A 23593-nucleotide genomic window follows, 5' to 3' on the forward strand; every position below is an offset into this window, starting at 1 on the left:
CTAGTTGATAGGGAGGACACTGACACTGACAGCTAGTTGATAGGGAGGACACTGACACTGACAGCTAGCTGATAGGGAGGACACTGACAACTAGCTAATAGGGAGGACACTGACACTGACAACTAGTTGATAGGGAGGACACTGACACTGACAGCTAGCTGATAGGGAGGACACTGACACTGACAGCTAGCCGATAGGGAGGACACTGACACTGACAGCTAGCCGATAGGGAGGACACTGACAGCTAGCTGATAGGGAGGACACTGACATCTAGCTGATAGGGAGGACAATGACACTGACAACTAGTTGATAGGGAGGACACTGACACTGACAGCTAGCTGATAGGGAGGACACTGACACTGACAGCTAGCCGATAGGGAGGACACTGACACTGACGGCTAGCTGATAGGGAGGACACTGACACTGACAGCTAGCCGATAGGGAGGACACTGACATCTAGCTGATAGGGAGGACACTGACACTGACAGCTAGCTGATAGGGAGGACACTGACACTGACAGCTAGCTGATAGGGAGGACACTGACACTGACAGCTAGCTGATAGGGAGGACACTGACAACTAGCTGATAGGGAGGACACTGACACTGACAGCTAGCTGATAGGGAGGACACTGACAGCTAGTTGATAGGGAGGGAACTGACAGCTAGTTGATAGGGAGGACACTGACACTGACAGCTAGCCGATAGGGAGGACACTGACACTGACAGCTAGTTGATAGGGAGGACACTGACACTGACAGCTAGTTGATAGGGAGGACACTGACACTGACAGCTAGCTGATAGGGAGGACACTGACACTGACAGCTAGCTGATAGGGAGGACACTGACAGCTAGTTGATAGGGAGGGAACTGACAGCTAGCTGATAGGGAGGACACTGACACTGACAGCTAGCTGATAGGGAGGACACTGACACTGACAGCTAGCTGATAGGGAGGACACTGACACTGACAGCTAGCTGATAGGGAGGACACTGACAGCTAGTTGATAGGGAGGACACTGACACTGACAGCTAGCTGATAGGGAGGACACTGACACTGACAGCTAGCTGATAGGGAGGACACTGACACTGACAGCTAGTTGATAGAGAGGACACTGACACTGACAGCTAGCTGATAGGGAGGACACTGACATCTAGCTGATAGGGAGGACACTGACACTGACAGCTAGCCGATAGGGAGGACACTGACACTGACAGCTAGCTGATAGGGAGGACACTGACACTGACAGCTAGCCGATAGGGAGGACACTGACATCTAGCTGATAGGGAGGACAATGACACTGACAACTAGTTGATAGGGAGGACACTGACACTGACAGCTAGCTGATAGGGAGGACACTGACACTGACAGCTAGCCGATAGGGAGGACACTGACACTGACAGCTAGCTGATAGGGAGGACACTGACACTGACAGCTAGCTGATAGGGAGGACACTGACACTGACAACTAGCTGATAGGGAGGACACTGACACTGACAGCTAGCTGATAGGGAGGACACTGACAGCTAGTTGATAGGGAGGGAACTGACAGCTAGTTGATAGGGAGGACACTGACAGCTAGTTGATAGGGAGGGAACTGACAGCTAGCTGATAGGGAGGACACTGACACTGACAGCTAGCTGATAGGGAGGACACTGACAGCTAGTTGATAGGGAGGGAAATGACAGCTAGCTGATAGGGAGGACACTGACACTGACAGCTAGCTGATAGGGAGGACACTGACACTGACAGCTAGCTGATAGGGAGGACACTGACACTGACAGCTAGCTGATAGGGAGGACACTGACAGCTAGTTGATAGGGAGGACACTGACACTGACAGCTAGCTGATAGGGAGGACACTGACACTGACAGCTAGCTGATAGGGAGGACACTGACACTGACAGCTAGTTGATAGGGAGGACACTGACACTGACAGCTAGCTGATAGGGAGGACACTGACATCTAGCTGATAGGGAGGACACTGACACTGACATCTAGCTGATAGGGAGGACACTGACAGCTAGCTGATAGGGAGGACACTGACACTGACAACTAGTTGATAGGGAGGACACTGACACTGACATCTAGCTGATAGGGAGGACACTGACACTGACAGCTAGTTGATAGGGAGGACACTGACACTGACAGCTAGTTGATAGGGAGGACACTGACACTGACAGCTAGCTGATAGGGAGGACGCTGACACTGACAGCTAGTTGATAGGGAGGACACTGACACTGACAGCTAGTTGATAGGGAGGACACTGACACTGACAGCTAGTTGATAGGGAGGACACTGACACTGACAGCTAACTGATAGGGAGGACACTGACACTGACAGCTAGCTGATAGGGAGGACACTGACACTGACAGCTGGCCGATAGGGAGGACACTGACAGCTAGCTGATAGGGAGGGAACTGACACTGACATCTAGCTGATAGGGAGGACACTGACACTGACATCTAGCTGATAGGGAGGACACTGACACTGACAGCTAGCTGATAGGGAGGACACTGACACTGACATCTAGCTGATAGGGAGGACACTGACAGCTAGCTGATAGGGAGGCCACTGACACTGACATCTAGCTGATAGGGAGGACACTGACATTGACAGCTAGCCGATAGGGAGGACACTGACACTGACAGCTAGCTGATAGGGAGGACACTTACACTGACAGCTAGCCGATAGGGAGGACACTGACACTGACAGCTAGCTGATAGGGAGGACACTGACACTGACAGCTAGCCGATAGGGAGGACACTGACACTGACATCTAGCTGATAGGGAGGACACTGACAGCTAGTTGATAGGGAGGGAACTGACAGCTAGCTGATAGGGAGGACACTGACACTGACAGCTAGCTGATAGGGAGGACACTGACACTGACAGCTAGTTGATAGGGAGGACACTGACACTGACATCTAGCTGATAGGGAGGACACTGACAGCTAGCTGATAGGGAGGACACTGACACTGACAGCTAGCTGATAGGGAGGACACTGACAGCTAGCTGATAGGGAGGACACTGACACTGACAGCTAGCTGATAGGGAGGACACTGACACTGACAGCTAGCTGATAGGGAGGACACTGACACTGACAGCTAGCCGATAGGGAGGACACTGACAGCTGACAGCTGAGCTGATAGGGAGGACACTGACACTGACAGCTAGCTGATAGGGAGGACACTGACACTGACAGCTAGCTGATAGGGAGGACACTGACACTGACAGCTAGCCGATAGGGGGGACACTGACACTGACAGCTAGCTGATAGGGAGGACACTGACAGCAGCTAGCTGATAGGGAGGACACTGACAGCTGACACTGACACTGACAGCTGTAGGGAGGACACTGACACTGACAGCTAGCTGATAGGGAGGACACTGACACTGACAGCTAGCTGATAGGGAGGACACTGACACTGACAGCTAGCTGATAGGGAGGACACTGACACTGACAGCTAGCCGATAGGGGGGACACTGACACTGACAGCTAGCTGATAGGGAGGACACTGACACTGCAGCTAGTTGATAGGGAGGACACTGACACTGACAGCTAGCTGATAGGGAGGACACTGACACTGACAGCTAGCTGATAGGGAGGACACTGACACTGACAGCTAGCTAGCTGATAGGGAGGACACTGACACTGACAGCTAGCTGATAGGGAGACACTGACAGCTAGCTGATAGGGAGGACACTGACAGCAGCTAGCTGATAGGGAGGACACTGACACTGACAGCTAGCTGATAGATAGGGAGGACACTGACACTGACAGCTAGCTGATAGGGAGGACACTGACACTGACAGCTAGCTGATAGGGAGGACACTGACACTGACAGCTAGCTGATAGGGAGGACACTGACACTGACAGCTAGTTGATAGGGAGGACACTGACAGCTAGCTGATAGAGGACACTGACATAGCTGATAGGGAGGACACTGACACTGACATCTAGCTGATAGGGAGGACACTGACAGCTAGCTGATAGGGAGGACACTGACACTGACAACTAGTTGATAGGGAGGACACTGACACTGACAGCTAGCTGATAGGGAGGACACTGACACTGACAGCTAGCTGATAGGGAGGACACTGACACTGACAGCTAGTTGATAGGGAGGACACTGACACTGACAGCTAGCTGATAGGGAGGACACTGACACTGACAGCTAGTTGATAGGGAGGACACTGACACTGACAGCTAGTTGATAGGGAGGACACTGACACTGACAGCTAGTTGATAGGGAGGACACTGACACTGACAGCTAGCTGATAGGGAGGACACTGACACTGACAGCTAGCTGATAGGGAGGACACTGACACTGACAGCTGGCTGATAGGGAGGACACTGACAGCTAGCTGATAGGGAGGGAACTGACAGCATCTAGCTGATAGGGAGGACACTGACACTGACATCTAGCTGATAGGGAGGACACTGACACTGACAGCTAGCTGATAGGGAGGACACTGACACTGACATCTAGCTGATAGGGAGGACACTGACAGCTAGCTGATAGGGAGGACACTGACACTGACAGCTAGCTGATAGGGAGGACACTGACATTGACAGCTAGCTGATAGGGAGGACACTGACACTGACAGCTAGCTGATAGGGAGGACACTGACACTGACAGCTAGCTGATAGGGAGGACACTGACACTGACAGCTAGCTGATAGGGAGGACACTGACACTGACAGCTAGCTGATAGGGAGGACACTGACACTGACATCTAGCTGATAGGGAGGACACTGACAGCTAGCTGATAGGAGGACACTGACAGCTAGCTGATAGGGAGGACACTGACACTGACAGCTAGCTGATAGGGAGGACACTGACACTGACAGCTAGCTGATAGGGAGGACACTGACACTGACAGCTAGCTGATAGGGAGGACACTGACAGCTAGCTGATAGGGAGGACACTGACACTGACAGCTAGCTGATAGGGAGGACACTGACAGCTAGCTGATAGGAGGACACTGACACTGACAGCTAGCTGATAGGGAGGACACTGACACTGACTAGCTGATAGGGAGGACACTGACACTGATTGATAGGGAGGACACTGACAGCTAGTTGATAGGGAGGACACTGACAGCTAGCTGATAGGGAGGACACTGACACTGACAGCTAGCTGATAGGGAGGACACTGACACTGACAGCTAGCTGATAGGGAGGACACTGACACTGACAGCTAGCTGATAGGGAGGACACTGACACTGACATAGCTGATAGGGAGGACACTGACACTGACAGCTGATAGGGAGGACACTGACACTGACAGCTAGCTGATAGGGAGGACACTGACACTGACAGCTAGTTGATAGGGAGGACACTGACACTGACAGCTAGCTGATAGGGAGGACACTGACATCTAGCTGATAGGGAGGACACTGACACTGACATCTAGCTGATAGGGAGGACACTGACAGCTAGCTGATAGGGAGGACACTGACACTGACAACTAGTTGATAGGGAGGACACTGACACTGACATCTAGCTGATAGGGAGGACACTGACACTGACAGCTAGTTGATAGGGAGGACACTGACACTGACAGCTAGTTGATAGGGAGGACACTGACACTGACAGCTAGCTGATAGGGAGGACGCTGACACTGACAGCTAGTTGATAGGGAGGACACTGACACTGACAGCTAGTTGATAGGGAGGACACTGACACTGACAGCTAGTTGATAGGGAGGACACTGACACTGACAGCTAACTGATAGGGAGGACACTGACACTGACAGCTAGCTGATAGGGAGGACACTGACACTGACAGCTGGCCGATAGGGAGGACACTGACAGCTAGCTGATAGGGAGGGAACTGACACTGACATCTAGCTGATAGGGAGGACACTGACACTGACATCTAGCTGATAGGGAGGACACTGACACTGACAGCTAGCTGATAGGGAGGACACTGACACTGACATCTAGCTGATAGGGAGGACACTGACAGCTAGCTGATAGGGAGGCCACTGACACTGACATCTAGCTGATAGGGAGGACACTGACACTGACAGCTAGCTGATAGGGAGGACACTGACACTGACAGCTAGCTGATAGGGAGGACACTGACACTGACAGCTAGCTGATAGGGAGGACACTGACACTGACAGCTAGCTGATAGGGAGGACACTGACACTGACAGCTAGCTGATAGGGAGGACACTGACACTGACAGCTAGCTGATAGGGAGGACACTGACAGCTAGCTGATAGGGAGGACACTGACACTGACAGCTAGCTGATAGGGAGGACACTGACACTGACAGCTAGCTGATAGGGAGGACACTGACAGCTAGTTGATAGGGAGGACACTGACACTGACAGCTAGCTGATAGGGAGGAGACAGCTAGCTGATACTGACACTGACAGCTAGCTGATAGGGAGGACACACTGACAGCTAGCTGATAGGGAGGACACTGACACTGACAGCTAGCTGATAGGGAGGACACTGACACTGACTAGCTGATAGGGAGGACACTGACACTGACAGCTAGCTGATAGGGAGGACACTGACACTGACAGCTGACACTGACAGCTAGCTGATAGCTAGCTGATAGGGAGGACACTGACACTGACAGCTAGTTGATAGGGAGGACACTGACACTGACAGCTAGCTGATAGGGAGGACACTGACAGCTGATAGGGAGGACACTGACACTGAGCTGATAGGGAGGACACTGACACTGACAGCTAGCTGATAGGGAGGACACTGACACTGACAGCTAGCTGATAGGGAGGACACTGACACTGACAGCTAGTTGATAGGGAGGACACTGACACTGACAGCTAGCTGATAGGGAGGACACTGACACTGACAGCTAGCTGATAGGGAGGACACTGACACTGACAGCTAGTGATAGGGAGGACACTGACACTGACAGCTAGCTGATAGGGAGGACACTGACACTGACAGCTAGCTGATAGGGAGGACACTGACACTGACAGCTAGCTGATAGGGAGGACACTGACACTGACAGCTAGCTGATAGGGAGGACACTGACACTGACAGCTAGCTGATAGGGAGGACACTGACACTGACAGCTAGCTGATAGGGAGGACACTGACACTGACAGCTAGCTGATAGGGACACTGACACTGACAGCTAGCTGATAGGGAGGACACTGACACTGACAGCTAGCTGATAGGGAGGACACTGACACTGACATCTAGCTGATAGGGAGGACACTGACAGCTAGCTGATAGGGAGGACACTGACACTGACATCTAGCTGATAGGGAGGACACTGACACTGACAGCTAGCTGATAGGGAGGACACTGACACTGACACTGACTAGCTGATAGGGAGGACACTGACACACTGACAGACAGCTAGCTGATAGGGAGGACACTGACACTGACAGCTAGCTGATAGGGAGGACACTGACACTGACAGCTAGCTGATAGGAGGACACTGACACTGATAGGGAGGGAGGACTGACAGCTAGCTGATAGGGAGGACACTGACACTGACAGCTAGCCTGACAGATAGGGAGGACACTGACACTGACAGCTAGCTGATAGGGAGGACACTGACACTGACAGCTAGTTGATAGGGAGGACACTGACACTGACAGCTAGCTGATAGGGAGGACACTGACAGCTGACAGGGAGCTGACAGCTAGCTGATAGGAGGACACTGACACTGACAGCTAGTTGATAGGGAGGACACTGACATGATAGACAGCTGATAGGAGGACACTGACACTGACACTAGCTGATAGGGAGGACACTGACACTGACAGCTAGCTGATAGGGAGGACACTGACACTGACAGCTAGCTGATAGGGAGGACACTGATGACAGCTAGCTGATAGGGAGGACACTGACACTGACAGCTAGCTGATAGGAGGACACTGACAGCTAGCTGATAGGGAGGACACTGACACTGACAGCTAGCTGATAGGGAGGACACTGACACTGACAGCTAGCTGATAGGGGACACTAGGAGGACACTGACACTGACTAGTTGATAGGGGAACTGACACAGCTAGCTGATAGGGAGGACACTGACACTGACAGCTAGCTGATAGGAGGACACTGACACTGACAGCTAGCTGATAGGGAGGACACTGACACTGACAGCTAGCTGATAGGGAGGACACTGACAGCTAGCTGATAGGGAGGACACTGACACTGACAGCTGAGCTGACAGCTGGAGGACACTGACACTGACAGCTAGCTGATAGGGATAGAGGACACTGACAGCTGACATGACACTGATAGGGAGGACACTGACAGCTGCTGATAGGAGGACACTGACAGCTGATAGGGGAGGACACTGACACTGAGCTGATAGGGAGGACACTGACAGCTAGTTGACACTGACAGCTGAGCATAGGGAGGACACTGACACTGACTAGCTGATAGGGAGGACACTGACACTGACAGCTAGCTGACACTGACACTGACAGCTAGCTGATTGAAGTCAGCTTTGAGCTAGTTGATAGGGAGGACACTGACACTGACAGCTAGCTGATAGGGAGGACACTGACACTGACAGCTAGCTGATAGGGAGGACACTGACACTGACAGCTAGCTGATAGGGAGGACACTGACACTGACAGCTAGTTGATAGGGAGGACACTGACACTGACACTGACACTCAGCTAGCTGACACTGACACTGACAGCTAGTTGATAGGGAGGACACTGACACTGACATCTGCTGATAGGGAGGACACTGACAGACAGCTAGTTGATAGGGAGGACACTGACACTGACAGCTAGTTGATAGGGAGGACACTGACACTGACAGCTAGCTGATAGGGAGGACACTGACACTGACAGCTAGCTGATAGGGAGGACACTGACACTGACAGCTAGTTGATAGGGAGGACACTGACACTGACAGCTAGCTGATAGGGAGGACACTGACACTGACAGCTAGCTGATAGGGAGGACACTGACACTGACAGCTAGCTGATAGGGAGGACACTGACACTGACAGCTAGCTGATAGGGAGGACACTGACACTGACACACTGACATCTAGCTGATAGGGAGGACACTGACACTGACAGCTAGCTGATAGGAGGACACTGACACTGACAGCTAGCTGATAGGAGGACACTGACAGCTAGCTGATAGGGAGGCCACTGACACTGACATCTAGCTGATAGGGAGGACACTGACAGCTAGCTGATAGGAGGACACTGACACTGACAGCTAGCTGATAGGGAGGACACTTACACTGACAGCTAGCCGATAGGGAGGACACTGACACTGACAGCTAGCTGATAGGGAGGACACTGACACTGACAGCTAGCTGATAGGGAGGACACTGACACTGACATCTAGCTGATAGGGAGGACACTGACAGCTAGTTGATAGGGAGGGAACTGACAGCTAGCTGATAGGGAGGACACTGACACTGACAGCTAGCTGATAGGGAGGACACTGACACTGACAGCTAGCTGATAGGGAGGACACTGACACTGACAACTAGTTGATAGGGAGGACACTGACACTGACATCTAGCTGATAGGGAGGACACTGACAGCTAGCTGATAGGGAGGACACTGACACTGACAGCTAGCTGATAGGGAGGACACTGACACTGACAGCTAGCTGATAGGGAGGACACTGACACTGACAGCTAGCCGATAGGGAGGACACTGACAGCTAGCCGATAGGGAGGACACTGACAGCTAGCTGATAGGGAGGACACTGACACTGACAGCTAGCTGATAGGGAGGACACTGACACTGACAGCTAGCTGATAGGGAGGACACTGACACTGACAGCTAGCCGATAGGGGGGACACTGACACTGACAGCTAGCTGATAGGGAGGACACTGACAGCTAGTTGATAGGGAGGGAACTGACAGCTAGCTGATAGGGAGGACACTGACACTGACAGCTAGCTGATAGGGAGGACACTGACACTGACAGCTAGCCGATAGGGAGGACACTGACACTGACAGCTAGCTGATAGGGAGGACACTGACAGCTAGTTGATAGGGAGGGAACTGACAGCTAGCCGATAGGGAGGACACTGACACTGACAGCTAGCTGATAGGGAGGACACTGACAGCTAGCTGATAGGGAGGACACTGACACTGACAGCTAGCTGATAGGGAGGACACTGACACTGACAGCTAGCTGATAGGGAGGACACTGACACTGACAGCTAGTTGATAGGGAGGACACTGACACTGACAGCTAGCTGATAGGGAGGACACTGACACTGACAGCAAGCTGATAGGGAGGACACTGACACTGACAGCTAGCTGATAGGGAGGACACTGACACTGACAGCTAGCTGATAGGGAGGACACTGACAGCTAGTTGATAGGGAGGACACTGACACTGACAGCTAGCTGATAGGGAGGACACTGACACTGACAGCTAGCTGATAGGGAGGACACTGACACTGACAGCTAGCTGATAGGGAGGACACTGACAGCTAGTTGATAGGGAGGACACTGACACTGACAGCTAGCTGATAGGGAGGACACTGACACTGACAGCTAGCTGATAGGGAGGACACTGACACTGACAGCTAGCCGATAGGGAGGACACTGACACTGACAGCTAGTTGATAGGGAGGACACTGACACTGACAGCTAGCTGATAGGGAGGACACTGACACTGACAGCTAGCTGATAGGGAGGACACTGACACTGACAGCTAGCTGATAGGGAGGACACTTTCTTTATCAAAAGTGTTAAAACAAAAATGTTGGGCCGGATGAGAAAATGATGGGCTAGCTAGCAAACACTGCCAGGGTAGAGATTTCACACGTGTGTTAGGTGTGATTTCATGTGATGCTATGCTATGTTTGTTCTACTCACCCGTATCCAGCCAGAAAGCCCAGACTAGGAGGGCTGACCTGATCGCTGAAGACATAGAGCTCCAGCCCAGCGTTGTACAGATTCTTGGGGCTACGAACGTTGATCTTTCCCGGACTAGTCTGATTCACGATCCACCACTCCTGGACCCCCTCTGAGTCATTATGTAAACGCTCTAATGCCAAAGTGATGGATACTTCCTCTGGAGGAATAGAATAGAATACCATTGTGTTTTTAATGTTCATAAACACGTCTATAAGACAATGAGTAGAATAAGACAAACTTTAGTCTACACAATGTGGAAAAGGTGCCTTTTGGCTTCAAAATAACATGATTGACAACAAACACAGCTCGATTCTATAGCGCGATTTTAAATGTAAAGGTCATTTCCAATTGAGCGTTTACCGTGAATGCAGTCTCCACAAACGCGGGAACATTGCCTTTTAATTGCACTATAGCGCAGAACTTCCACGATACGGATTGATTCAAGCCCTACTCTATAACACTACTGACAACAAGCAAATAACACACTAAAGACAAGATGATTGACCACTAACAACATTACAACATTAACCATCATGAAAGTCAGATATAAAGATAAGTGTTAGACTAATGTCTTGTTTTTTAAATGTATTTTATTGTATATTTGTGTAAAGTGTATTGAGATGTTTAAATGCAGGTTTACCTGTAGACAGCTGTTCTATAGGTTTGGCCTCAGAGTCAGTAGGGGCTCGGAGATACCGTTGGAAGCCATGTTTTATCACCCTGGCAACAGAGGAATTACATCAGGCTGTTACTAACATCCGGGAAGGGAATACAGTCACTAATATTTCAGATTAGTTTAAAAAAAAATGGTTTAATTGACAAATACATGAATTAAAAGTACACTCACACTCCGTCTTTTCTGGTCCCATTGAGCAGTAGGAATAGCTCCAGCTTGGTCTTATCATCCAGAAACATCACCTTCTTCCCTGTAGAAAACTCAGCCTTCGCTCCCAGAGTCGGGTTCCTGTTTCAGACAATACACAACATCTACAATCTTGGCCTGATCATTCGCTGCATACATAGTCTGACTTGGCCATAATTTGTATTTTTATTTATTATGGATCCCCATTAGTGGGTTTTATTATATATCCCCATTAGTTCCTGCCAAGGGAGCAGCTACTCTTCCTGGGGTTTATTATGGGTCCCCATTAGTTCCTGTCAAGGGAGCAGCTACTCTTCCTGGGGTTTATTATGGATCCCCATTAGTTCCTGTCAAGGCAGCAGCTACTCTTCCTGGGGTTTATTATGGATCCCCATTAGTTCCTGCCAAGGGAGCAGCTACTCTTCCTGGGGTTTATTATGGATCCCCATTAGTTCCTGGCAAGGCAGCAGCTACTATTCCTGGGGTTTATTATGGATCCCCATTAGTTCCTGTCAAGGCAGCAGCTACTCTTCCTCAGGGTTTATTATGGATCCCCATTAGTTCCTGGCAAGGCAGCAGTTACTCTTCCTGGGGTTTATTATGGATCCCCATTAGTTCCTGGCAAGGCAGCAGCTACTCTTCCTGGGGTTTATTATGGATCCCCATTGGTTCCTGTCAAGGAAGCGGCTACTCTTCCTGGGGTTTATTATGGATCCACATTAGTTCCTGCCAAGGAAGCGGCTACTCTTCCTGGGGTTTATTATGGATCCCCATTAGTTCCTGCCAAGGAAGCTGCTACTCTTCCTGGGGTTTATTATGGATCCCCATTAGTTCCTGCCAAAGAATGCCACGGAATTCTAAGCAAATCTTGTCTGCTAAATGAACTAGTGTTGCTCACAGCCATATGGCATACCCAGATTAGGGCATAAAATAAGGACAACTCAGAGCATCTGTTCTTCTGAAATAGACTACTCGTGAGGCTCCCGCGCCTCGGCCGGCTCGTCAGGCTCCCGCGCCCCGGCCGGCTCGTCAGGCTCCCGCGCCTCGGCCGGCTCGTCAGGCTCTTGCGCCTCGGCCGGCTAGTCAGTCTCTCGCGCCTCGGCCGGCTCGTCAGTCTCCCGCGCCTCGACAGTCTCCCGCGCCTCGGCCGGCTCGTCAGGCTCCCACGCCTCGGCCGGCTCGTCAGTCTCTCGCGCCTCGGCCCAGTTCGTCAGTCTCCCGCGCCTCGGCCGGCTCGTCAGGCTCCCGCGCCTCGGCCGGTTTGTGAGGCTCTCGCGCCTCGGCCCAGTTCGTCAGTCTCCCGCGCCTCGGCCGGTTTGTGAGCTGCTACTCTTCCTGGGGTTTATTATGGATCCCCATTAGTTCCTGCCAAAGAATGCCACGGAATTCTAAGCAAATCTTGTCTGCTAAATGAACTAGTGTTGCTCACAGCCATATGGCATAGCCAGATTAGGGCATAAAATAAGGACAACTCAGAGCATCTGTTCTTCTGAAATAGATAGACTATTCGTGAGGCTCCCGCGCCTCGGCCGGCTCGTCAGGCTCCCGCGCCTCGGCCGGCTCGTCAGGCTCCCGCGCCTCGGCCGGCTCGTCAGTCTCTCGCGCCTCGGCCCAGTTCGTCAGTCTCCCGCGCCTCGGCCGGCTCGTCAGGCTCCCGCGCCTCGGCCGGTTTGTGAGGCTCTCGCTCCTCGGCCCAGTTCGTCAGTCTCCCGCGCCTCGGCCGGCTCGTCAGACTCCCGCGCCTCGGCCGGCTCGTCAGTCTCTCGCGCCTCGGCCCAGTTCGTCAGTCTCCCGCGCCTCGGCCGGCTCGTCAGACTCCAGCGCCTCGGACGGTTTGTGAGGCTCTCGCGCCTCGGCCCAGTTCGTCAGTCTCCCGCGCCTCAGCCCAGTTCGTCAGTCTCCCGCGCCTCAGCCGGCTCGTCAGTCTCTCGCGCCTCGGCCCAGTTCGTTAGGCTCCCGCGCCTCGGCCGGCTCGTCAGGCTCCTGCGCCTCGGCCGGCTCGTCAGGCTCTCGCGCCTCGGCTGGCTCGTCAGTCTCTCGCGCCTCGGCCCGGCTCGTCAGTCTCCCGCGCCTCGACAGTCTCCCGCGCCTCGGCTGGCTCGTCAGGCTCCCACGCCTCGGCCGGCTCGTCAGTCTCTCGCGCCTCGGCCCAGTTCGTCAGTCTCCCGCGCCTCGGCCGGCTCGTCAGGCTCCCGCGCCTCGGCCGGTTTGTGAGGCTCTCGCGCCTCGGCCCAGTTCGTCAGTCTCCCGCGCCTCGGCCGGCTCGTCAGGCTCCCGCGCCTCGGCCGGTTTGTGAGGCTCTCGCACCTCGGTCCAGTTCGTCAGACTCCCACGCCTCCGACGGCTCGTCAGGCTCCCGCGCCTCGGCCCAGTTCGCCAGGCTCCCGCGCCTCGGCCGGGTCGTCAGTCTCTCGCGCCTCGGCCGGCTCGTCAGTCTCCCGCGCCTCGGCCGGCTAGACAGTCTCCCGCGCCTCGGCCGGCTTGTCAGGCTCCTGCGCCTCGGCCGGTTCGTCAGTCTCTCGCGCCTCGGCCGGCTCGTCAGTCTATCGCGCCTCGGCCCAGTTCGTCAGTCTCCCGCGCCTCGGCCGGCTCGTCAGGCTCCCGCGCCTCGGCCGGTTTGTGAGGCTCTCGCACCTCGGTCCAGTTCGTCAGACTCCCGCGCCTCGGCCCAGTTCGCCAGGCTCCCGCGCCTCGGCCGGGTCGTCAGTCTCTCGCGCCTCGGCCGGCTCGTCAGTCTCCCGTGCCTCGGCCGGCTAGACAGTCTCCCGTGCCTCGGCCGGCTTGTCAGGCTCCTGCGCCTCGGACGGCTCGTCAGTCTCTCGCGCCTCGGCCGGCTCGTCAGTCTCTCGCGCCTCGGCCCAGTTCGTCAGTCTCCCGCGCCTCGGCCGGCTCGTCAGGCTCCCGCGCCTCGGCCGGTTTGTGAGGCTCTCGCACCTCGGTCCAGTTCGTCAGACTCCCGCGCCTCGGCCGGCTCGTCAGGCTCCCGCGCCTCGGCCGGTTTGTGAGGCTCTCGCACCTCGGTCCAGTTCGTCAGTCTCCCGCGCCTCGGCCGGCTAGACAGTCTCCCGCGCCTCGGCCGGCTTGTCAGGCTCCTGCGCCTCGGCCGGCTCGTCAGTCTCTCGCGCCTCGGCCGGCTCGTCAGTCTCTCGCGCCTCGGCCCAGTTCGTCAGTCTCCCGCGCCTCGGCCGGCTCGTCAGGCTCCCGCGCCTCGGCCGGTTTGTGAGGCTCTCGCACCTCGGTCCAGTTCGTCAGACTCCCGCGCCTCGGCCGGCTCGTCAGGCTCCCGCGCCTCGGCCCAGTTCGCCAGGCTCCCGCGCCTCGGCCCAGTTCGTCAGGCTCCCGCGCCTCGGCCCAGTTCGCCAGGCTCCCGCGCCTCGGCCCAGTTCGTCAGGCTCCCGCGCCTCGGCCCAGTTCGTCAGGCTCCCGCACCTCAGCTGAAGTGACCAGCCCATTCCTGGTCCTCGGGACCATCCCTCTGGTCAGCGTCCTGCGGTTGGAGCTGCGCATCAGGGAGGGGGTACTGACACGGTGCTCAAGGTCGTCAGGCTACACATTATTAGGCACACCTGTCACCATCGTTACACACATCAGCTCCTCATCAGACTCACCTGGACTCAATCACCTGTCTGATTACTTTCCCTATCACTAGTCACTCCCTTTGGTTCTTTCTGTCTGATTACCTTCTCTATATCTGTCACTCCCTTTGGTTCTTTCTGCCTGATGACCTTCCCTATATCTGTCACTCCCTTTGGTTCTTTCTGTCTGATTACCTTCCCTATATATGTCACTCCCTTTGGTTCTTTCTGCCTGATTACCTTCTCTATATCTATCACTCCCTTTGGTTCTTTCTGCCCGATTACCTTCTCTATATCTGTCACTCCCGTTGGTTCTTTCTGCCTGATTACCTTCTCTATATATGTCACTCCCTTTGGTTATTTCTGCCTGATTACCTTCTCTATATCTATCACTCCCTTTGGTTATTTCTGCCTGATTACCTACTCTATATCTATCACTCCCTTTGGTTCTTTCTGCCTGATTACCTTCTCTATATCTATCACTCCCTTTGGTTCTTTCTGCCTGATTACCATCTCTACATTTGTCACTCCCTTTGGTTCTTTCTGCCTGATTACCTTCCCTATATATGTCACTCCCTTTGGTTCTTTCTGCCTGATTACCTTCTCTATATATGTCATTCCCTTTGGTTCTTTCTGCCTGATTACCTTCCCTAAATCTGTCACTCCCTTTGGTTCTTTCTGCCTGATTACCTTCTCTATGTCTGTCACTCCCTTTGGTCCTTTCTGCCTGATTACCTTCCCTAAATCTGTCACTCCCTTTGGTTCTTTCTGCCTGATTACCTCCCCTATGTCTGTCACTCCCTTTGGTTCTTTCTGCCTGATTACCTTCCCTATATATGTCACTCCCTTTGGTTCTTTCTGCCTGATTACCTTCCCTATATATGTCACTCCCTTTGGTTCTTTCTGCCTGATTACCTTCCCTATATATGTCACTCCCTTTGGTTCTTTCTGCCTGATTACCTTCTCTATGTCTGTCACTCCCTTTGGTTCTTTCTGCCTGATTACCTTCCCTAAATCTGTCACTCCCTTTGGTTCTGACCGTTGGATAGACCAAGCTACAGTAATGGGAGACTGTTCTTACCATTGGATAGACCAAGCTACAGTGATGGGGAACTGTTCTTACCGTTGGACAGACCAAGCTACAGTGATGGGGAACTGCTCCTTGGAGCTGAGCATCTTCATGATGTTAGTTCTACTGGGAGGACTGATGGTCCACAGACTGTTAGAGCTGCCCTCCAACTCAGCTATGGTCAGGTCCTCTGGCATGTAGGACTCCAACCACTGCATCGCTTCCTGTACAGAGGACAGGAGGGACGAGAACATTGTCTACGTGTTACTATGGAGATTTACCCTGTGCTCGGCCCACCCATCCCAGTGAGACGACACAGATAGTAGTCGCATAAAATACTTGTAACCGTGCACTTACAGGGTCGCTGAGGTATGACCTCATGAATGTGTTATGGAATTCATGGTTGGAGACTTCTCTGAGCTGGTTCTGCTGAGCACTCATTGTGAAGATGGGCTGGAAAAGATGGACTTAGTTAGAGAACTCATCTCTGGTGTAAACTGTTTTAGCATGGACAGGTGGCTGGCTATAAATCGCCAATATTAACTTTACAATAATAATAATAATAATAATAAGTAAATTCCAATGTACCCATAATGCACAACTAATGTCACACTAGACTGGACTGTCTGTCTGACTGACGGACAGACGGATTCATCTCGAACCCGAGCAACTGATGGACCTATCAGTAGCAGAGCCTTAGTTCTGTTACAGTACCTGGAACCCGGCCAGGGTGATGGAGAAGGAGACGTCCAGTGGTTTGTTGACCACCCCCACCACAGACTTGACCAGAGACATGAAGAGTAGAGGGAACCAGATGATACAGATCAAGAGCATGACGATCATCCCTCCCATCCCGTACTTCACCACCGGCTTCTTCGCCTGGCCCCGCGGCTGGGGGTATCTCTGGAGGGGGAGAGCAGGACTAGAGTTATGGACTGAGGATACCACTGGAGAGGAGAGGAGGACTATAGTTATGGGCTGAGGATACCACTGGAGAGGAGAGGAGGACTATAGTTATGGGCAGGGGATACCACTGGAGAGGAGAGGACTATAGTTATGGGCTGAGGATACCACTGGAGATGAGAGGAGGACTATAGTTATGGACTGAGGATACCACTGGAGAGGAGAGGAGGACTATAGTTATGGACTGAGCATACCACTGGAGAGGAGAGGAGGACTATAGTTATGGACTGAGGATACCACTGGAGAGGAGAGGAGGAATATAGTTATGGACTGAGGATACCACTGGAGAGGAGAGGAGGACTATAGTTATGGACTGAGGATACCACTGGAGAGGAGAGGACTATAGTTATGGACTGAGGATACCACTGGAGAGGAGAGGACTGTAGTTATGGACTGAGGATACCACTGGAGACGAGAGGACTATAGTTATGGACTGAGGATACCACTGGAGACGAGAGGACTATAGTTATGGACTGAGGATACCACTGGAGACGAGAGGACTATAGTTATGGACTGAGGATACCACTGGAGACGAGAGGACTATAGTTATGGACTGAGGATACCACTGGAGACGAGAGGACTATAGTTATGGACTGAGGATACCACTGGAGAGGAGAGGACTGTAGTTATGGACTGAGGATACCACTGGAGAGGAGAGGAGGACTATAGTTATGGGCTGAGGATACCACTGGAGAGGAGAGGAGGAATATAGTTATGGACTGAGGATACCACTGGAGAGGAGAGGAGGACTATAGTTATGGACTGAGGATACCACTGGAGAGGAGAGGACTATAGTTATGGACTGAGGATACCACTGGAGAGGAGAGGACTGTAGTTATGGACTGAGGATACCACTGGAGAGGAGAGGACTATAGTTATGGACTGAGGATACCACTGGAGACGAGAGGACTATAGTTATGGACTGAAGATACCACTGGAGAGGAGAGGACTATAGTTATGGACTGAGGATACCACTGGAGACGAGAGGACTATAGTTATGGACTGAGGATACCACTGGAGAGGAGAGGACTGTAGTTATGGACTGAGGATACCACTGGAGAGGAGAGGAGGACTATAGTTATGGGCTGAGGATACCACTGGAGAGGAGAGGAGGAATATAGTTATGGACTGAGGATACCACTGGAGAGGAGAGGAGGACTATAGTTATGGACTGAGGATACCACTGGAGAGGAGAGGACTATAGTTATGGACTGAGGATACCACTGGAGAGGAGAGGACTGTAGTTATGGACTGAGGATACCACTGGAGAGGAGAGGACTGTAGTTATGGACTGAGGATACCACTGGAGACGAGAGGACTATAGTTATGGACTGAAGATACCACTGGAGAGGAGAGGACTATAGTTATGGACTGAGGATACCACTGGAGAGGAGAAGAGGACTATAGTTATGGGCTGAGGATACCACTGGAGAGGAGAGGAGGACTATAGTTATGGGCTGAGGATACCACTGGAGAGGAGAGGACTATAGTTATGGACTGAGGATACCACTGGAGAGGAGAGGACTATAGTTATGGACTGAGGATGCCACTGGAGAGGAGAGGAGGACTATAGTTATGGACTGAGGATACCACTGGAGAGGAGAGGAGGACTATAGTTATGGACTGAGGATACCACTGGAGAGGAGAGGACTATAGTTATGGACTGAGGATACCACTGGAGAGGAGAGGACTATAGTTATGGACTGAAGATACCACTGGAGAGGAGAGGACTATAGTTATGGACTGAGGATACCACTGGAGAGGAGAGGACTATAGTTATGGACTGAGGATACCACTGGAGAGGAGGACTATAGTTATGGACTGAGGATACCACTGGAGAGGAGAGGACTATAGTTATGGACTGAGGATACCACTGGAGAGGAGAGGACTATAGTTATGGACTGAGGATACCACTGGAGAGGAGAGGAGGACTATAGTTATGGACTGAGGATACCACTGGAGAGGAGAGGAGGACTATAGTTATGGACTGAGGATACCACTGGAGAGGAGAGGACTATAGTTATGGACTGAGGATACCACTGGAGAGGAGAGGACTATAGTTATGGACTGAAGATACCACTGGAGAGGAGAGGACTATAGTTATGGACTGAGGATACCACTGGAGAGGAGAAGAGGACTATAGTTATGGGCTGAGGATACCACTGGAGAGGAGAGGACTATAGTTATGGACTGAGGATACCACTGGAGAGGACAGGACTATTGTTACGGACTGAGGATGCCACTGGAGAGGAGAGGAGGACTATAGTTATGGACTGAGGATACCACTGGAGAGGAGAGGAGGACTATAGTTATGGACTGAGGATACCACTGGAGAGGAGAGGACTATAGTTATGGACTGAGGATACCACTGGAGAGGAGAGGACTATAGTTATGGACTGAAGATACCACTGGAGAGGAGAGGACTATAGTTATGGACTGAGGATACCACTGGAGAGGAGAGGACTATAGTTATGGACTGAGGATACCACTGGAGAGGAGGACTATAGTTATGGACTGAGGATACCACTGGAGAGGAGAGGACTATAGTTATGGACTGAGGATACCACTGGAGAGGAGAGGACTATAGTTATGGACTGAGGATACCACTGGAGAGGAGAGGAGGACTATAGTTATGGACTGAGGATACCACTGGAGAGGAGAGGAGGACTATAGTTATGGACTGAGGATACCACTGGAGAGGAGAGGACTATAGTTATGGACTGAGGATACCACTGGAGAGGAGAGGACTATAGTTATGGACTGAAGATACCACTGGAGAGGAGAGGACTATAGTTATGGACTGAGGATACCACTGGAGAGGAGAGGACTGTAGTTATGGACTGAGGATACCACTGGAGACGAGAGGACTATAGTTATGGACAGAGGATACCACTGGAGACGAGAGGACTATAGTTATGGACTGAGGATACCACTGGAGACGAGAGTACTATAGTTATGGACTGAGGATACCACTGGAGACGAGAGGACTATAGTTATGGACTGAGGATACCACTGGAGACGAGAGGACTATAGTTATGGACTGAGGATACCACTGGAGAGGAGAGGACTGTAGTTATGGACTGAGGATACCACTGGAGAGGAGAGGAGGACTATAGTTATGGGCTGAGGATACCACTGGAGAGGAGAGAAGGAATATAGTTATGGACTGAGGATACCACTGGAGAGGAGAGGAGGACTATAGTTATGGACTGAGGATACCACTGGAGAGGAGAGGACTATAGTTATGGACTGAGGATACCACTGGAGAGGAGAGGACTGTAGTTATGGACTGAGGATACCACTGGAGAGGAGAGGACTGTAGTTATGGACTGAGGATACCACTGGAGAGGAGAGGACTATAGTTATGGACTGAGGATACCACTGGAGAGGAGAAGAGGACTATAGTTATGGGCTGAGGATACCACTGGAGAGGAGAGGAGGACTATAGTTATGGGCTGAGGATACAACTGGAGAGGAGAGGACTATAGTTATGGACTGAGGATACCACTGGAGAGGAGAGGACTATAGTTATGGACTGAGGATGCCACTGGAGAGGAGAGGAGGACTATAGTTATGGACTGAGGATACCACTGGAGAGGAGAGGAGGACTATAGTTATGGACTGAGGATACCACTGGAGAGGAGAGGACTATAGTTATGGACTGAGGATACCACTGGAGAGGAGAGGACTATAGTTATGGACTGAAGATACCACTGGAGAGGAGAGGACTATAGTTATGGACTGAGGATACCACTGGAGAGGAGAGGACTATAGTTATGGACTGAGGATACCACTGGAGAGGAGAGGACTATAGTTATGGACTGAGGATACCACTGGAGAGGAGAGGACTATAGTTATGGACTGAGGATACCACTGGAGAGGAGAGGAGGACTATAGTTATGGACTGAGGATACCACTGGAGAGGAGAGGAGGACTATAGTTATGGACTGAGGATACCACTGGAGAGGAGAGGACTATAGTTATGGACTGAGGATACCACTGGAGAGGAGAGGACTATAGTTATGGACTGAAGATACCACTGGAGAGGAGAGGACTATAGTTATGGACTGAGGATACCACTGGAGAGGAGAAGAGGACTATAGTTATGGGCTGAGGATACCACTGGAGAGGAGAGGACTATAGTTATGGACTGAGGATACCACTGGAGAGGAGAGGACTATAGTTATGGACTGAGGATGCCACTGGAGAGGAGAGGAGGACTATAGTTATGGACTGAGGATACCACTGGAGAGGAGAGGACTATAGTTATGGACTGAGGATACCACTGGAGAGGAGAGGACTATAGTTATGGACTGAAGATACCACTGGAGAGGAGAGGACTATAGTTATGGACTGAGGATACCACTGGAGAGGAGAGGACTATAGTTATGGACTGAGGATACCACTGGAGAGGAGGACTATAGTTATGGACTGAGGATACCACTGGAGAGGAGAGGAGGACTATAGTTATGGACTGAGGATACCACTGGAGAGGAGAGGAGGACTATAGTTATGGACTGAGGATACCACTGGAGAGGAGAGGACTATAGTTATGGACTGAGGATACCACTGGAGAGGAGAGGACTATAGTTATGGACTGAAGATACCACTGGAGAGGAGAGGACTATAGTTATGGACTGAGGATACCACTGGAGAGGAGAAGAGGACTATAGTCATGGGCTGAGGATACCACTGGAGAGGAGAGGAGGACTATAGTTATGGACTGAGGATACCACTGGAGAGGAGAGGAGGACTATAGTTATGGACTGAGGATACCACTGGAGAGGAGAGGAGGACTATAGTTATGGACTGAGGATACCACTGGAGAGGAGAGGACTATAGTTATGGACTGAGGATACCACTGGAGAGGAGAGGACTATAGTTATGGACTGAGGATACCACTGGAGAGGAGAGGACTATAGTTATGGACTGAGGATACCACTGGAGAGGAGAGGACTATAGTTATGGACTGAGGATACCACTGGAGAGGAGGACTATAGTTATGGACTGAGGATACCACTGGAGAGGAGAGGAGGACTATAGTTATGGACTGAGGATACCACTGGAGAGGAGAGGACTATAGTTATGGACTGAGGATACCACTGGAGAGGAGAGGAGGACTATAGTTATGGACTGAGGATACCACTGGAGAGGAGAGGACTATAGTTATGGACTGAAGATACCACTGGAGAGGAGAGGACTATAGTTATGGACTGAGGATACCACTGGAGAGGAGAGGACTATAGTTATGGACTGAGGATACCACTGGAGAGGAGGACTATAGTTATGGACTGAGGATACCACTGGAGAGGAGAGGAGGACTATAGTTATGGACTGAGGATACCACTGGAGAGGAGAGGAGGACTATAGTTATGGACTGAGGATACCACTGGAGAGGAGAGGACTATAGTTATGGACTGAGGATACCACTGGAGAGGAGAGGACTATAGTTATGGACTGAAGATACCACTGGAGAGGAGAGGACTATAGTTATGGACTGAGGATACCACTGGAGAGGAGAAGAGGACTATAGTCATGGGCTGAGGATACCACTGGAGAGGAGAGGAGGACTATAGTTATGGGCTGAGGATACCACTGGAGAGGAGAGGACTATAGTTATGGACTGAGGATACCACTGGAGAGGAGAGGACTATAGTTATGGACTGAGGATACCACTGGAGAGGAGGAGAGGACTATAGTTATTGGCTGAGGATACCACTGGAGAGGAGAGGAGGACTATAGTTATGGACTGAGGATACCACTGGAGAGGAGAGGACTATAGTTATGGACTGAGGATACCACTGGAGAGGAGAGGACTATAGTTATGGAGTGAGGATACCACTGGAGAGGAGAGGACTATAGTTATGGACTGAGGATACCACTGGAGAGGAGAGGACTATAGTTATGGACTGAGGATACCACTGGAGAGGAGAGGAGGACTATAGTTATGGACTGAGGATACCACTGGAGAGGAGAGGACTATAGTTATGGACTGAGGATACCACTGGAGAGGAGGACTATAGTTATGGACTGAGGATACCACTGGAGAGGAGAGGACGACTATAGTTATGGACTGAGGATACCACTGGAGAGGAGAGGAGGACTATAGTTATGGACTGAGGATACCACTGGAGAGGAGAGGAGGACTATAGTTATGGACTGAGGATACCACTGGAGAGGAGAAGAGGACTATAGTTATGGACTGAGGAGACCACTGGAGAGGAGAGGACTATAGTTATGGACTGAGGATACCACTGGAGAGGAGAGGACTGTAGT

General features: G+C 51.9%; 1 protein-coding gene across 1 annotated transcript in view; it reads right to left on the minus strand.

Annotated features, from left to right (window-relative positions):
- LOC115115063 (piezo-type mechanosensitive ion channel component 2-like) overlaps nt 1-23593 on the minus strand; it is a 321930-nt gene that overhangs the window by 12389 nt on the left and 285948 nt on the right. The window contains exons 52-57 of the mRNA XM_065013810.1: nt 17069-17257; nt 16712-16807; nt 16409-16578; nt 11696-11812; nt 11489-11568; nt 10807-11005 (exon numbers count right to left, since the gene is read on the minus strand). Coding sequence (XP_064869882.1) covers nt 10807-11005; nt 11489-11568; nt 11696-11812; nt 16409-16578; nt 16712-16807; nt 17069-17257 — 851 coding nt within the window. The remainder of the gene's footprint in view (nt 1-10806; nt 11006-11488; nt 11569-11695; nt 11813-16408; nt 16579-16711; nt 16808-17068; nt 17258-23593) is intronic.

The sequence above is a fragment of the Oncorhynchus nerka genome, linkage group LG9b, assembly GCF_034236695.1.
Source record: "Oncorhynchus nerka isolate Pitt River linkage group LG9b, Oner_Uvic_2.0, whole genome shotgun sequence".
Lineage (NCBI taxonomy): Eukaryota > Metazoa > Chordata > Actinopteri > Salmoniformes > Salmonidae > Oncorhynchus > Oncorhynchus nerka.